Here is a 17,989-nt window from a genome sequence, read left to right as displayed (position 1 = left end):
GGGCAACTACCCCGAAATATGCGCCATGGTGATCCTGGAGACAACAGTCAGTTTATATTTCAGAACACCAATTGCCTTACTAGCAGGAGTAGTTGAATTAGTACAGTAATGTTCATTACGCCTTTTGTGCTATTTTAAATGCGTGTGATGATTTGCGTCATTGCTGCCAGCTTTGCGGTTAGGCTCTGTCCAAAGGTGGATGCTACTACGTTGCTGTTATGTACAGTACAAAATGTAATGAGGTTAATACTGTGCGCCAGGGATTCGGGTAGCTTTGGAAGCAGTAGCTAAGTGTTGTATGGAGGACAACAAAAAACGCACGGAGAGTCAATACGCTCAAAAGCTTTGCATAATACAAACCAGAACATTTGAGAGTTGAGAATGCCAGGAGTGTGTGTGTGGAGGATGATTGGAACTGTAATAGAGCTGATTCTTAATTTGGATGTCATGGTACGTATATTATTGTAGGTATTGCTAATAATTTCTACGTTATATCACAATGGTGAGTGTGATCGTTTCATTTTTAGTTGTTACAACTCTGAGCATTGTCTTTATTTCTGTGGAAAAAATATTACCGCAATAAATGTGAATTATTGCTTGGTGGTACTTGGAAATAGCGTTGGCTTGGCTTACACACATTTGATACAGAACTTTCTGAAATGTTATTCTATTTGGATCTCAGAACCACTTGAACATTATGAACATCATTTTTATAAATTTCGACCATTTTCAATTAACATGGCCGCCAGAGTAAATTGATTAAATGCATGTGGGCATCACACAGTTATTGTAACAATTTCTTGAATCCTGACTTTTCATTCGCTTTTGTATGTAATTTTGTATGTTCTTATGTGTTTAAAAAAAATATTTTTGGTATATTGAATTTGTCCCCCTCCCCCCTCGCTGTCTGGCCCCTTCTCGATGCCTTAATATGAACAAATAATTCTCGTTAAATAACAAATAAGAAAAGAAAATATGAAAGCAGGTTTTGATAAAGGGAAAATATATATTTTAAAGCTTTGTTTGATGCGACCGAGAATCTTGTAAACAATAGCAAAACACAAGTTATTAAATGTTCGCTATATCACGTGTACACACACTACATTATGGATGTGGACCCACTTCGGATTTCTTCTCTAGCAACAGATATTTGGGTTTAAAAGACAACATTACAATCAAACATTTGAAAATTGCGAAACTAGCGAATAGTCTTTTAAATGATCCTTAACTGTGATACATGCATCAGATGCATCGTATATGTAAATCATGATATTATAAGCTATAGCAGCATTTTACAGCTAGCTCTGAAAATATATAACAGTACTCTTTATTCCTTCTGATGGATACTTTTAAGTACCGGAAACACATGTCATATACATTAAATTGTAAGGATGAACACCACCGTCAAAATCTGTTGATTTACTGAATGTCCGAATCATGCATAACAATTGTGCGATTTCTCGGAGCTGAGCTGAGATTTTAAAAACTGTACTTGGTGAACAAGAAACCACTGCTTGACAGTGAGTCGATTGGTTCCAGATTCGCGCGTAATTCGACTAACTTAAACATCTGAAATACACTGTGATTAAAATGTTGTGGTTGTTACGCAGCGCGTGTTTCTAAATTTTATATAGACCACGCATCTAACTGTGCCGGTAAAACCGGAATTCGTAAATGGAGTAAATCTGTTTAGTTTTCTTGATTTATACTACAAATATCTTCTCTTGAAGATATGCCTTTTGCTAAATTTATTGAATATAATGTGTTATAGTCGTGATGGTTCGAATTATTAATGTTTTACGGAGCTAACTTAGGAATCAATCTCTCACGATTCCCCAAAATACTGCAAGTAAGTTGCAAGCAAAGAATATTGACTTGTTGGTCGAGATATCCATGATGATCTTCTCTACTTTGTGCACATGTGACGAAACAACTAATACTGATTTTAATTTAAACAAATACTCACGCCACTGAAGACTTATTAACTCATGATAATAATATATAACAGCTAATGAACGTGTATATACGGGAAATAGAGTTATTGAAAATAACAATCAACTACAGTGTAACATCAGAACACTGCGATGAAGTCTTTCCGTATTCGACGGTGTGAAATTCTTTTGTTTTTATGCAGAAACATACAGAATTTTCACCAAGTCAAATTATATTTATTGAAGGTATTATTCATACATTTGTTGTTGAACACAATAAATAGTTTTTAATTCCATTCAGCTTCTTTCAGTCATAATCCAAGACAAATAAAAGGCAGAAATATGGATAATATAGTTATAGAATATAATTACCTTTTTTTCCGTTATATTCTTGTGTAATCGGTAATTATGAAAAGTATCAACTAATGCATAGGGAATATATTTATTATAAATTCCTGAATTATCCTGGCAAAATCAGTTTGGGGGGGGGGTTCTCCTAAAAAACGAAAGAATTTCACAATGTCGAAAACGGAAAGTCTTTATCGTAGTGTTCTGATGAACACTCACTTCAAAATCAAATAAAATTGCTTAAATAGGTTAATTATAATAAAACAATTTTTTTTTGATTTTTCAGTAAAAAAAACATATTTTTTTATCATCAACACTCACTGCACATAAAGCATAAAACTTGTAATTGATATGTAATTGAAAATGTCTATTCTTATCCATACTTGGGAATGGAAATTTAAATTTAACTACAACACTAGAATCTCTTCCAATTGTCAATTCACTCTTTTGAAATTTTGGGAGCTTTTAAAAGCTGTAATAAATTATTAAGTATCTGTAGTTAATTATCAAATATTGCATTAAGGCTGGAGCCAGGTCACCTCCATATGTAACCTCCCTTTTATGTAAAGCGTCATCGACTTCCAATTAACTACTTAATTCAGGAGTTAAAAGTTGGTTAGACAATGGATATAGGTTATAGGATAGGTGTATAACAAATTAGGTCTGAATCACTTCTTATCACTGATTCCGAAAGACATCTCAAAGAATAATTGTAATTAGAATTACTACACAAACATTACTAAAAATGGAATGAAAGATCAGTATCTTCAATATGTTCATTCAAAACCTGAGTCTGACAACAAACTCTCAGAAATATCTACATAGAAAATTCCAATTACTGCGTGAATATTATCATTGACCCAAAACATAGAGCCACATAAACAAACAATGCGCATCAGTGCACACAAACTTAACATTGAACTACCTTCGAACACAACGTACTATAAAAAATCAACATTATGCTGGACCATTCCCAAAATATAGCTGTACGTATTGGTTCATGCATATTTTAAATGTACAATCTAAGAGATTCACTCATGTAAGCTATATTCTTTGTTGTTGATTATACCTATACTTCATTCACTTGTACAAACAACCCGCATTTCAATGACGAAGACGCCCACACGTTACTAAAAATAAATTGAAAGGGATTTAATTGCTTGTGGGAAGTCGGTTTCTTGCAGAGATAAAAATTATAGACTAAACCACATTTTGTTTGTCTGAAAATAGGATGTTTTTGAAGCCATTGTTGTTTCTGACTCGACATATTAGACATTGCAGGGAAGCCGTTTAGAATTTTGTAGAAAATGAGTTTTTGGTTCGTGTTTTTGATAGAAATGCAATTGTAAATAAGTTCGTGTTTTTGATAGAAATGCAATTGTAAATAAGTTCGTGTTTTTGATAGAAATGTACATAAGTACAATTGTGATTATCAGGGGCGGATTTAGAGGGGGCCGAGGGGGCCGCGGCCCCCTATTTTTAACCCCCCCCCCCCCCCCACAGGGGTTTCGCGCCATCGGCGCTCGCGAACTAGGCCTTCGGTCAACTTATCGCCCCCTCCTATTCCAGAATCCTAGATCCGCCCCTGCTTATATACAATATGTGTTAAATACGTTTTCAATTGTTTTACAATGTATTGTACACAAGCTGAGATATGTTCCCTGTTTAATATTAATATTCGCGGTAAAATAATGTTATAAGTCACACGAATAAGCGTTGTGTTATTCGGGCATTCATTACCATTAAATAAGACGTGTTTCAGATAAAAATTCAGTTTAGCGCCAAGAGATAGAATTGGCGCAGGGAGTTGGGAATTGGGCATGTATATTTGAAGCTGGTAGTTCGGAACCCTTCCTCTTTACACTCTCAGCTATACTACATGGTAAACGATCTAAAAGGTTTCTAAAGATAATTCGTTCATGGATATCCGGGCTATGTTACTGTTGTATTGCCATATATACGTATACGTTGCCATTAAACCAATGGCTTTTTAATCTGCACCTCTAATGTGGCCAGAAAAAAATGATCTGACAAATTTCCCCTCTGACGACACCTTCCTCCACTTATCATCAAGGTTTATATATTATGTGTCTAGTATATTAATGTTTACCACATTAATTGGTAGTTCGAAGAACACGTAAAACGTCGAAAGTAGAAAATTGCAATCATAAATCTGAAACATTACATTTTACATTCTCAGGCAGTCTAACATTTTACAACTATTTGCGTGTTTGGGGCAGTCTGAATGAAATAATTTAAAAACTATCAAATGTACCATATTGTGTATATAGAGCAAATAGAAAACGCACCCTATAAGTAAGTATAACTGGAAGTAATACAAACAATAGTCAAAGTTACAGTGTACGAACACCGGATGGTACAGACCCTGGTAACAGAGTGTTGTCATTTGACACAAGTATGCTGGTAGTTTTTATCCTGTGTTGACGCATATAAAGTTCTTTCCAACTACGTTAAAATCAACACACCTGCTACCACGACCACGGCGTTCACGTCTTCACCAGCTTTATTAACACATTTACTTCTAAAAGGATCCATCATCACGAAGTAAGTATATATTTACAGCATTGATGTATCTGTGGCTGCCTGTCATGGTCAATAGCATAGAGCCTCATGGTAAACCAGACCCAAATAATGGCAACAACGTTCTGTACGAGTGATGTAAATTGAATGAATGGGTAACTTGAAGGCTTCTTCATGTGATTCTCTTTCCACTAGCAGAGTGAAAATAGTTGACACAAATATAAACACTTCATAACTTTGTTTAGGTACATGTTTCAAGAGCAATTTTCAAAAGAATCCGTTAAATGTGCTCATCGTTTTGAAAATAGTAATCATGTGTTAGAATTAAACAACGTAAAAATAAAAGGCTCGATGTAAGACGTCAGATCTCATTGTAGGGCGGTATTCTTTGGTGTAAGACGTTAGACCTCATTGTAGAATGGTATATATTGGTGTAATTTTTTAAACTTTGGTGTAGGACGTTATACCTTGGTATGGGACGTCAGACCTCTGTTTAGGATAGTATATCTTGGTGTAAGTTGTGAGACCTCGGCGTAGGACAGTATATCTTGGTGTAAGTTGTCAGACCTCGGCGTAGGACAGTATATCTTGGTGTAAGTTGTCAGACCTCGGTGTAGGACAGTATATCTTGGCGTAAGACGTCAAATTTCGGTGTAGGACAGTATATCTTGGCGTAAGTTGTCAGACCTCGGTGTAGGACGGCATACTTTGGTGTAAGTTGTCGGGCTTTGATGTAGGACGGTATATCTTGTAAGTTCTCAGACTTTGGTGTAGGACAGTATATCTTTTAGAAAGTTGTCAGAACATGGTGTAGGGCGGTATATTTTGTGTAAGTTGTCAGACCTCGGCGTAGGACAGTGTATCTTGGCGTAAGTTGTCAGACCTCGGCGTAGGACAGTATATCTTGGTGTAAGTTGTCAGACTTCGGTGTAGGACAGTATATCTTGGTGTAAGTTGTCAGACTTCGGTGTAGGACAGTATATCTTGGCGTAAGACGTCAAATTTCGGCGTAGGACAGTATATCTTGGCGTAAATTGTCAGAACTCGGTTTAGGACAGTATATCTTGGCGTAAGACGTCAAATTTCGGTGTAGGACAGTATATCTTGGCGTAAGTTGTCAGAACTCGGTTTAGGACGGCATATTTTCGTATAAGTTGTCAGACTTTGATGTAGGACGGATGTAAAGACATCAGACCCAGGGATAGTACAGTACACCATGGTGTAAGATGTCAGACATAGGTTGAAGACTGCATACTTCAGTTAAATACCCGTCGTATATTGGTTTGAACGTCTCGAACAATTAGTACAATATCTTTGTTTTAAAACTCAGTTCTTATTGACATGGTAGATTTGTATCTCATTATAATGTGTTTTTTTTACACAAATACCTACGATAAATTAGCAGGGGATGCCCGGGCGGGGATACGAACAAAATATGCCATTACGAAATGTATATTTGCTCAAGTGTAAACATTTCTTATGTTCCAGAAACAATGTTACTAGTGCGGGTAGGAAGAGACATGGAAAGGCAAATTTGAAGCGTTATTCCATTGAAACTGTTTTACATGGTGCGTGTTATTGTATGACAAATCACGTTCTAAGACACGCGCTCTTAGTGGCTTTGATCAGATTCAAGTATTACTCCCATTGTCTATATCGTGAAGCTGATAGGCAGGCAACCAATACGAGTATGATCAATTAGTACGAACGCAAAAAATATCCGCCCGGTAAAGTACTTAAAGTGTGGCGGTCGTCGTCGCGCAGACATTCAATTTCACATGACTGCGTTCGCGTTGCCACCTCAGGGTGCCCTGAGTAACGTGGCAGTACATTTTTCTTCCCAGAGATCATAGCGGCCAGAACACCGAAAGTATACATTTGTAGAAACAGAATTCTGTCTGAGAGATTGGTGGCACTAGTGACCCGTGACACCCAGGAAAGTAGTAGTGTTACATGATTGTATTGGTCCGCTGCTTTGCAAGCGAAACTCGTGTAGAACGTATACAATTTATTAAAAAAACACACCCATTTGCATTTTATGTTTGAGAAAACATCTTTTTACCTAGTATCGATTTTGTAGTTCGATATCTTTTTCCTTAAAACTGTCTCGAGTCGCCCCAGTAGTGAAGTCACATAGCAGTCGAACGAAAAATGGACAGGCTCGAAGCGTCCCGTGGCACCCGAGGCGACAACACGAAGGCACTCCACTACACGGGTGAGTCCGTATTAAACACAACGCGGCGCGACGACCATCGGCCCTTTAATGTAAGGATGTATAAACTGCCCGGCCACAATTACTATTTATCGGTGAGTGCTATTTGTGAATGATAATAAACCAAATTACATTAAATGAATGAATAAATGAATGAATGAATGAATGAATGAATGACCATTGTTTGTTTGTCTGACGGAATGGGATGTTAACCCCCTTCGACAGACATCAGCTTTCAGAGTCAGAACACGCAAAAAAATACGGAACGCCAAACGTATTCTCCGTTCTCAAATAAAGTATGGTATTCATAATGACATTCCTCAACTACCTTGTACAGTTGTGTAATTACATTTGAATAATGTAATGAATTCTCGAGTGTTCTGTAAATTAGCTTTAATTATTCAAACATCCGGACCCTGGTTTATTTTATATGTTACTTTTTTGTTATTTGTCAGGTAAATATTGGCTGGGAGTGCAACAAGTAAAAGGTTAAAAAGAAGCTGGTAGGACGATGGCAGTGTACCATATAAGACCTTACACGGTGATATTACTGATATGTGTATTGTATGTTGAAGCGACCATTAAGATAGATAACAAGTAAGTACATTTTACTATATATGTGTTCTTTGACCTCTTTGATCTTACCCAAAATAAACCAACATCATCACTTGTGGTGTACTTGTACTTGTGCATAAATTGTGATGATAACGGGAAATTGTGTCAAACATTGTCAAATAAAAATTAAAAAAAACAACAACATTCATTTGCAAAATTCTGCAAAGAAAGGTTTCGAAAAGTTGAAAGAGTTTCTCGCGTGACTTGTGTCGAATACCGTGAGAGATTGTTATTTTATTCCAATGATGAGTTGAAAGGTCTGATATAGACTTGTCTAATATTTTGTCTCTCGCGTGACTTGAGTGAAATACTACGAGAGATTTTTATTTTATTCAAATAGTGAGATAGAAAGTCTGATATAAACATGCCCAATATTTAGTCTCTCGCGTGTCCTCTGTCGAATGCCGCGATAGATTCTTATTTTATCATAATATTGAGATAGAACGTCTGATATAAACATGCCCAATATTTAGTCTCTCGCGTGTCCTCTGTCGAATGCCGCGATAGATTCTTATTTTATCATAATATTGAGATAGAACATTCGATATAAACTTGTCCAATATTTAGTCTCTTGCACTTGATGGGGACAAAAACAGAGAAGATATCAGATCGCTGCTAACATAAGGGAATACGCCAATTGAAACTGCAGAAGTGCACCAAACAAACACAAAATAGTTCACATAGGTGCTTATCCTTGGCATAAAACTACAAAAACAACGTTCAATGCAATACTGTATTTGTAAATGTTTGAATTCACTTTTTCCCCCGACACCTGAAATTTACAATTTTGAAAATGAAAGGAAACGCGAGCAATAAACTATTCCGTTGTGACATGCACCTGCGTAGATTACGTTATTTTATTACTTTTGTCCTCAGGCTGGTTACGATTGCCTGGTACCAGCAACTATACTTTTAACTGTTAATAATTTGAACATTTCAAAATTGGAAGACGGTATATCTGCGGACGGTATATGAGTGTTCCACTGTTTCACTATATTAGAATTATCCTAACGAAAGGTTTTATTTATTCTACAGTGTTGAGGAACTAGACGCACTGCGCGTGCTCGATCACGGTAAGTTGTGTATGTCAGATATATGCAAATACTATTGTAATAAAATACACTGTGAGTATGTAATAATAATAATAATAATAATAATAATAATAATAATAATAATAATAATAATAATAATAATAATAATAATAATAATAATAATAATAATTCACATTTTTGTTTCCAAATTAACTCCGTAGACAAACGTGGAGCTCATATTATTCCAAGAATGGAACCACCGCCCTGTGAGTATACTTGAATAGTATTTTGTATTTTAGCATTTAAATTGAAAGATTATTATAATAGATAATCCGCATATACATGATTGGTTATCATTTATGCCCAGTTAAAATATCAAAAAAATGTGAACTAAGCAATTTTTATCGTACACATTAGTAATCCAAAGCGCATGCGCGGCTGTTGGATACTGTTCACGTTTCCTGTATAAAATATTTTCTGTCTGTCTCTTGTATACCGATGTGATAGACAGCAATAGGTCTGAAATGTTACAGAGTTTAAGGGTGTTATTATACCCCAAGACTTCCCCGTTGAGTGGGTAGGTTTGATTTTTTGAACATTGAAACTAAAATTTCAGCTGAACCATCGTCACGTCCATACACCAATCCGCTGGTTCTAACAATTGTTGCAAACCGGTCGTATTAATTAGGTATCCGATTAGTATTGTACTAAATTGTATATATTTTATTTATAGCTATTGGTGTAAGTGGTCACTGCGTTACATGGGGGCAAACACATTACAGGACATTTGACGGCAAAGTATACACTTATGATGGGGGTTGTACGTACACATTGGTAGGAGACTGTGTCTCCGGTACTTTCCAGATATTTATTCAGAATGATGCATCCTGTACTGCGAATAACATGATGAGTTGCGAACGTGTCGTCATCATACAGACACTTACCAATCGACTGACCCTTCGTCTAGAAGACGATGTGCCAAGTGCTTTCATTGGCAACACCAAGTTGAACATACCAACAGAGGAATATGGATACCTGATAGAGACAGTTGCACATTATATTATTGTAGAGAGTGGCTTGGGATTTATCTTGACTTGGGACGGCGGGGAAGGAGTTGAAGTTAAACTTACAGATGAGACTTTGTCGGAATACGAGAACACGTGTGGTCTCTGTGGTGTGTGGAATCATAACCCTAACGATGACCTCACTTTACCTGCCGGTCAACAGACATTCAACGTGAATGAGTTCGCAGAGGCGTGGAAAACCACTGACCCAGAGCTATCACAAGGTAAGTACTCGTAGCGCAGGTTTTTACCGTGATACCACATAAATCTTGATAAGGTTTATGTAGTGACAAGCTGTCATTCAATTGGGCGCATACATTCTCACTTTTACGTATCTGGTGCTTATAAATGCTTATTTCTTAGAATTTCCTATGCACATGCGCAAAAACGTATAATTTCAAGGCATACGCCTTAGTCACTATTACCATTATCTCTACCATAAACTTTGCGATAAATGGTCTCCAGTGTTGTAGGTCAAGTTGAGTCAGCGTGTTTATTTATTGCTCACACAGCTCAATGTGCAGACAGAGAAACTCTACTCCAACCATGCCAGCTGCGTGGCACCGATATGACCCCCAATGAAGATGATCCAGAATACTTAGCTAGAGCTAAAAATGCATACACAACATGTCATATGCTGGAACAAGAACCATTCACCGAGTGTCATTCGGTAAGTCAGGTTTCTACCAATGCTGGAACAAAAACCTTTCACTGAGGGCCATTCGGTAAGTCAGGTTGCTACCAATGCTGGAACAAGAACCTTTCACTGAGAGTCATTCGGTAAGTCAGGTTGCTACCAATGCTGGAACAAGAACCTTTCACTGAGAGTCATTCGGTAAGTCAGGTTGCTACCAATGCTGGAACAAAAACCTTTCACTGAGAGTCATTCGGTAAGTCATGATGCTACCAATGCTGGAACAAGAACCTTTCACTGAGAGTCATTCGGTAAGTCATGATGCTACCAATGCTGGAACAAAAACATTTCACTGAGATTCATTCGGTAAGTCAGGTTGCTACCAATGCTGGAACAAGAACCTTTCACTGAGAGTCATTCGGTAAGTCAGGTTGCTACCAATGCTGGAACAAAAACCTTTCACTGAGAGTCATTCGGTAAGTCATGATGCTACCAATGCTGGAACAAGAACCTTTCACTGAGAGTCATTCGGTAAGTCATGATGCTACCAATGCTGGAACAAAAACATTTCACTGAGATTCATTCGGTAAGTCATGATGCTACCAATGCTGGAACAAAAACCTTTCACTGAGAGTCATTCGGTAAGTCATGATGCTACCAATGCTGGAACAAAAACCTTTCACTGAGAGTCATTCGGTAAGTCATGATGCTACCAATGCTGGAACAAAAACCTTTCACTGAGGGCCATTCGGTAAGTCAGGTTGCTACCAATGCTGGAACAAGAACCTTTCACTGAGAGTCATTCGGTAAGTCAGGATGCTACCAATACTGGAACAAAAACCTTTCACTGAGGGCCATTCGGTAAGTCAGGTTGCTACCAATGCTGGAACAAGAACCTTTCACTGAGGGCCATTCGGTAAGTCATGATGCTACCAATGCTGTAACAAAAACCTTTCACTGAGGGCCATTCGGTAAGTCAGGTTGCTACCAATGCTGGAACAAAAACCTTTCACTGAGGGCCATTCGGTAAGTCAGGTTGCTACCAATGCTGGAACAAAAACATTTCACTGAGGGCCATTCGGTAAGTCAGGTTGCTACCAATGCTGGAACAAGAACCTTTCACTGAGGGCCATTCGGTAAGTCAGGTTGCTACCAATGCTGGAACAAAAACATTTCACTGAGGGCCATTCGGTAAGTCATGTTGCTACCAATGCTGGAACAAGAACCTTTCACTGAGAGTCATTCGGTAAGTTAGGATGCTACCAATATTCGAACAAAAACCTTTCACTGAGGGCCATTCGGTAAGTCAGGTTGCTACCAATGCTGGAACAAGAACCTTTCACTGAGGGCCATTTGGTAAGTCATGATGCTACCAATGCTGGAACAAAAACCTTTCACTGAGAGTCATTCGGTAAGTCATGATGCTACCAATGCTGGAACAAAAACCTTTCACTGAGGGCCATTCGGTAAGTCAGGTTGCTACCAATGCTGGAACAAGAACCTTTCACTGAGAGTCATTCGGTAAGTCAGGTTGCTACCAATGCTGGAACAAAAACCTTTCACTGAGAGTCATTCGGTAAGTCATGATGCTACCAATGCTGGAACAAAAACTTCACTGAGGGCCATTCGGTAAGTCAGGGCGCTACCAATGCTGGAACAAAAACTTTTCACTGAGGGCCATTCGGTAAGTCAGGTTGCTACCAATGCTGGAACAAGAACCTTTCACTGAGAGTCATTCGGTAAGTCAGGGTGCTACCAATGCTGGAACAAAAACATTTCACTGAGGGCCATTCGGTAAGTCAGGTTGCTACCAATGCTGGAACAAGAACCTTTCACTGAGGGCCATTCGGTAAGTCAGGTTGCTACCAATGCTGGAACAAAAACATTTCACTGAGGGCCATTCGGTAAGTCAGGTTGCTACCAATGCTGGAACAAGAACCTTTCACTGAGAGTCATTCGGTAAGTTAGGATGCTACCAATACTGGAACAAAAACCTTTCACTGAGGGCCATTCGGTAAGTCAGGTTGCTACCAATGCTGGAACAAGAACCTTTCACTGAGGGCCATTCGGTAAGTCATGATGCTACCAATGCTGGAACAAAAACCTTTCACTGAGAGTCATTCGGTAAGTCATGATGCTACCAATGCTGGAACAAAAACCTTTCACTGAGGGCCATTCGGTAAGTCAGGTTGCTACCAATGCTGGAACAAGAACCTTTCACTGAGAGTCATTCGGTAAGTCAGGTTGCTACCAATGCTGGAACAAAAACCTTTCACTGAGAGTCATTCGGTAAGTCATGATGCTACCAATGCTGGAACAAAAACTTTTCACTGAGGGCCATTCGGTAAGTCAGGGCGCTACCAATGCTGGAACAAAAACTTTTCACTGAGGGCCATTCGGTAAGTCAGGTTGCTACCAATGCTGGAACAAGAACCTTTCACTGAGAGTCATTCGGTAAGTCAGGGTGCTACCAATGCTGGAACAAAAATATTTCACTGAGGGCCATTCGGTAAGTCAGGTTGCTACCAATGCTGGAACAAAAACCTTTCACTGAGGGCCATTCGGTAAGTCAGGTTGCTACCAATGCTGGAACAAGAACCTTTCACTGAGGGCCATTCGGTAAGTCAGGTTGCTACCAATGCTGGAACAAAAACCTTTCACTGAGGGCCATTCGGTAAGTCAGGTTGCTACCAATGCTGGAACAAAAACCTTTCACTGAGAGTCATTCGGTAAGTCAGGTTGCTACTAATGCTGGAACAAGAACCTTTCACTGAGAGTCATTCGGTAAGTCAGGTTGCTACCAATGCTGGAACAAAAACCTTTCACTGAGAGTCATTCGGTAAGTCAGGGTGCTACCAATGCTGGAACAAAAACCTTTCACTGAGAGTCATTCGGTAAGTCATGATGCTACCAATGCTGGAACAAAAACCTTTCACTGAGAGTCATTCGGTAAGTCATGATGCTACCAATGCTGGAACAAAAACCTTTCACTGAGGGCCATTCGGTAAGTCAGGTTGCTACCAATGCTGGAACAAGAACCTTTCACTGAGAGTCATTCGGTAAGTCAGGATGCTACCAATACTGGAACAAAAACCTTTCACTGAGGGCCATTCGGTAAGTCAGGTTGCTACCAATGCTGGAACAAGAACCTTTCACTGAGGGCCATTCGGTAAGTCATGATGCTACCAATGCTGTAACAAAAACCTTTCACTGAGGGCCATTCGGTAAGTCAGGTTGCTACCAATGCTGGAACAAAAACCTTTCACTGAGGGCCATTCGGTAAGTCAGGTTGCTACCAATGCTGGAACAAAAACATTTCACTGAGGGCCATTCGGTAAGTCAGGTTGCTACCAATGCTGGAACAAGAACCTTTCACTGAGGGCCATTCGGTAAGTCAGGTTGCTACCAATGCTGGAACAAAAACATTTCACTGAGGGCCATTCGGTAAGTCAGGTTGCTACCAATGCTGGAACAAGAACCTTTCACTGAGAGTCATTCGGTAAGTTAGGATGCTACCAATATTGGAACAAAAACCTTTCACTGAGGGCCATTCGGTAAGTCAGGTTGCTACCAATGCTGGAACAAAAACCTTTCACTGAGGGCCATTCGGTAAGTCATGATGCTACCAATGCTGGAACAAGAACCTTTCACTGAGAGTCATTCGGTAAGTCATGATGCTACCAATGCTGGAACAAAAACCTTTCACTGAGGGGCATTCGGTAAGTCAGGTTGCTACCAATGCTGGAACAAGAACCTTTCACTGAGAGTCATTCGGTAAGTCAGGTTGCTACCAATGCTGGAACAAAAACCTTTCACTGAGAGTCATTCGGTAAGTCATGATGCTACCAATGCTGGAACAAAAACTTTTCACTGAGGGCCATTCGGTAAGTCAGGGCGCTACCAATGCTGGAACAAAAACTTTTCACTGAGGGCCATTCGGTAAGTCAGGTTGCTACCAATGCTGGAACAAGAACCTTTCACTGAGAGTCATTCGGTAAGTCAGGGTGCTACCAATGCTGGAACAAAAACATTTCACTGAGGGCCATTCGGTAAGTCAGGTTGCTACCAATGCTGGAACAAAAACCTTTCACTGAGGGCCATTCGGTAAGTCAGGTTGCTACCAATGCTGGAACAAAAACATTTCACTGAGGGCCATTCGGTAAGTCAGGTTGCTACCAATGCTGGAACAAGAACCTTTCACTGAGAGTCATTCGGTAAGTTAGGATGCTACCAATACTGGAACAAAAACCTTTCACTGAGGGCCATTCGGTAAGTCAGGTTGCTACCAATGCTGGAACAAGAATATTTCACTGAGGGCCATTCGGTAAGTCATGATGCTACCAATGCTGGAACAAAAACCTTTCACTGAGAGTCATTCGGTAAGTCATGATGCTACCAATGCTGGAACAAAAACCTTTCACTGAGGGCCATTCGGTAAGTCAGGTTGCTACCAATGCTGGAACAAGAACCTTTCACTGAGAGTCATTCGGTAAGTCAGGTTGCTACCAATGCTGGAACAAAAACCTTTCACTGAGAGTCATTCGGTAAGTCATGATGCTACCAATGCTGGAACAAAAACTTTTCACTGAGGCCATTCGGTAAGTCAGGGCGCTACCAATGCTGGAACAAAAACTTTTCACTGAGGGCCATTCGGTAAGTCAGGTTGCTACCAATGCTGGAACAAGAACCTTTCACTGAGAGTCATTCGGTAAGTCAGGGTGCTACCAATGCTGGAACAAAAATATTTCACTGAGGGCCATTCGGTAAGTCAGGTTGCTACCAATGCTGGAACAAAAACCTTTCACTGAGGGCCATTCGGTAAGTCAGGTTGCTACCAATGCTGGAACAATAACCTTTCACTGAGGGCCATTCGGTAAGTCAGGTTGCTACCAATGCTGGAACAAAAACCTTTCACTGAGGGCCATTCGGTAAGTCAGGTTGCTACCAATGCTGGAACAAAAACCTTTCACTGAGAGTCATTCGGTAAGTCAGGTTGCTACTAATGCTGGAACAAGAACCTTTCACTGAGAGTCATTCGGTAAGTCAGGTTGCTACCAATGCTGGAACAAAAACCTTTCACTGAGAGTCATTCGGTAAGTCAGGGTGCTACCAATGCTGGAACAAAAACCTTTCACTGAGAGTCATTCGGTAAGTCAGGTTGCTACTAATGCTGGAACAAAAACCTTTCACTGAGAGTCATTCGGTAAGTCAGGTTGCTACTAATGCTGGAACAAAAACTTTTCACTGAGGGTCATTCGGTAAGTCAGGGTGCTACCAAAGCTGGAACAAGAACCTTTCACTGAGAGTCATTCGGTAAGTCAGGGTGCTACCAATGCTGGAACAAGAACCTTTCACTGAGGGTCATTTAGTAAGTCAGGTTTCTACCAAAGCTGGAACAAGAACCTTTCACTGAGTGTCATTCAATAACTTAAAGTCAGGTTGCTATCAATGCTAGAACAAGTGTCATTCGTTAAGTCAAGTTGCTACTAATGTCCTCGTTTCATATCAGCAACATGGCAATAACTATATTGAACATATTGTGTGTTCTTTTGTATGTTGGCATCTGATAGGACTAATTGAGAGATATAGTCTCCTGGGCAGTATTAACCCATCATTTTACACATATAGCAAAATTCAAACATGAAGCCTTTAGAATAAATTTTAAATTCACATTAATTTGTTGGTCGTTTCAGGTTGTTGCACATAAACCATATATTACAACCTGCATGGAAGATATGTGCTCTTGTGGTGCTGTTGATGCTGAAGACGTTGAAAAACGAGGTGCTCATATTATTCCACGAATAGGAGGATCATCATGTTTGTGTACAGCACTTGCAGCATATGCACGCGAGTGTGCACGTCTTGGAGTGGTTATAGACTGGAGAAACGACGATTTATGTCGTAAGTAGAACAACTATTTTTTTTATTTATTATTGATATTAAAATAATCAGTCAAATCAGTCAAATTGTAGCACATATAGTATTGTTCCAACTTTCAACGTTTTTGCAGCTGCCCGATGTTCTAGTGGTATGATATTCTCCTACTGCGGGGCGGCTTGTCCCCAGACATGTCAGTCTCGTGGCGATGGCGAATGTGATGTAGAAGAATGTTTAGATGGCTGTCACTGTCCCGATGGTAAATATCTACATAATGGTGAATGTATAACAGGGGATAGCTGTCCTTGTTATTTCAATGGTATAGAATATCCACCCGGGGCAATGTTACAGCAGGACTGTAATGAATGGTAGGTTGACAATGAAATTGGACATAGAATTTAGTCTATGGTATCCAAGTATTTTACTCACAATTACACACAAGTAAATTTAAAATGTGCACATAGGCCAGTCTAATTGATATATGTGGTCTTCAGATGGTGACAATAATTAATTTGACGTCATTGTCAACCAATCAAGTTTACGCTGACCACATTTAAAAATTTCTAGCACCGTGCCGTTTCATTGTACCGTTAATGCATCCTTTTGAAGTGACAAGCGAGACATCACGTAAGAGAGGAATATACCATTATATGTACAATTGGGGGTTCCTTTCTGAATTAGAATGAATTCGTAATAGTTTATGCTCAGGGAATAAAAGAGGAGTACACAATAATATTAGTCGAGCAGGGTGTCCACAAGCACACTTATTTCAGAGAATAAAATGGGCACTAGTAGAAAGGGAGAAATCTTCACTGAGGTTTGATTCTAACGGATTTGATTTTCTGATTGATATTTACTGTGTTGAAAATTCACTGGTTTGTGAAGAATATATTATGTGGTTATCTTTACATAGTCTCCCAGTCTTAGCGCATTCAGCTGTCAAATATAATTTAGCTTTGAGAGAACGCTAAGCAAGTTCACCAGGCAACATGAATAACATTATCATGTGACCGAGAGTGTGCGACGTTCTATATATTATAAAGTATGTTTACGTTATGTTTGATTATTTTAACAATAGTGAATGTGTTGATGGACGCTGGAGTCATTGCACAGATGAAATATGTGACGGTAAGTTGGTCTTTGTACGGTTCTTTGATAATTCTAAAAAACTATATAATTGAGTCGAAACATATATAGAAGGCAATATTTGATACGTCGAAAAACTGCCAACGAGGTTAAGTAATTTCGCATTGACTCTGTAATTCTGCCTCCCAGCAACAGTATTCTTGGAAACAAGTAGGCATTCATACGCCTTCATTTATGAATATATTATTATTCTAACATTTTATAACTTATCCTAATACCTTGCAGCTACCTGTTCTGCAACGGGCGATCCGCATTATAGAACGTTCGATGGAACTCGTTTCGACTTCATGGGCGATTGCACCTACACTTTAGTTAAGAATTGCTTTGATGAAAGCAGCGATTATCATATTATGGGTAAAAACGTGGAATGCGGAGCAGCGGAAGGGGTTACGTGTACCCGGGCGGTTATCATCGAAGTTCGCAATACTCTTGTGTTCTTGAAGCGCGGCAATGCTGTTAATGTCGATGGTGATGACATAGAAAAGTTCCCATTCCGATACGGGGATGTGTACATTGAGAGAGTAACATCTATGATGATAAAGGTATAATTATTTACAATCATAAACATGTAACGTGGAATATGTCTTTAC

General features: G+C 39.3%; 1 protein-coding gene across 1 annotated transcript; it reads left to right on the top strand.

Moving 5' to 3' along the window:
* Window positions 1–4,757: 4,757 nt before the first annotated feature.
* On the top strand, window positions 4,758–17,947 carry LOC144360705 (von Willebrand factor-like). The gene is made up of 10 exons (XM_078013276.2): window positions 4,758–4,844; window positions 7,488–7,629; window positions 8,683–8,720; window positions 8,900–8,944; window positions 9,412–9,966; window positions 10,255–10,412; window positions 16,070–16,277; window positions 16,387–16,621; window positions 17,332–17,381; window positions 17,625–17,947. The coding sequence occupies exons 2-10, from the start codon at window positions 7,544–7,546 to the stop codon at window positions 17,945–17,947; spliced, it is 1,698 nt and encodes a 565-aa protein (XP_077869402.2). The 5' UTR covers window positions 4,758–4,844; window positions 7,488–7,543.
* Window positions 17,948–17,989: the final 42 nt, after the last annotated feature.

Source organism: Saccoglossus kowalevskii, chromosome 3, assembly GCF_978046115.1.
Source record: "Saccoglossus kowalevskii chromosome 3, keSacKowa6.1, whole genome shotgun sequence".
NCBI lineage: Eukaryota > Metazoa > Hemichordata > Enteropneusta > Harrimaniidae > Saccoglossus > Saccoglossus kowalevskii.
Note: the sequence above shows the minus strand (reverse complement) of the source record. Positions and strands in the feature narration are given on the sequence as shown.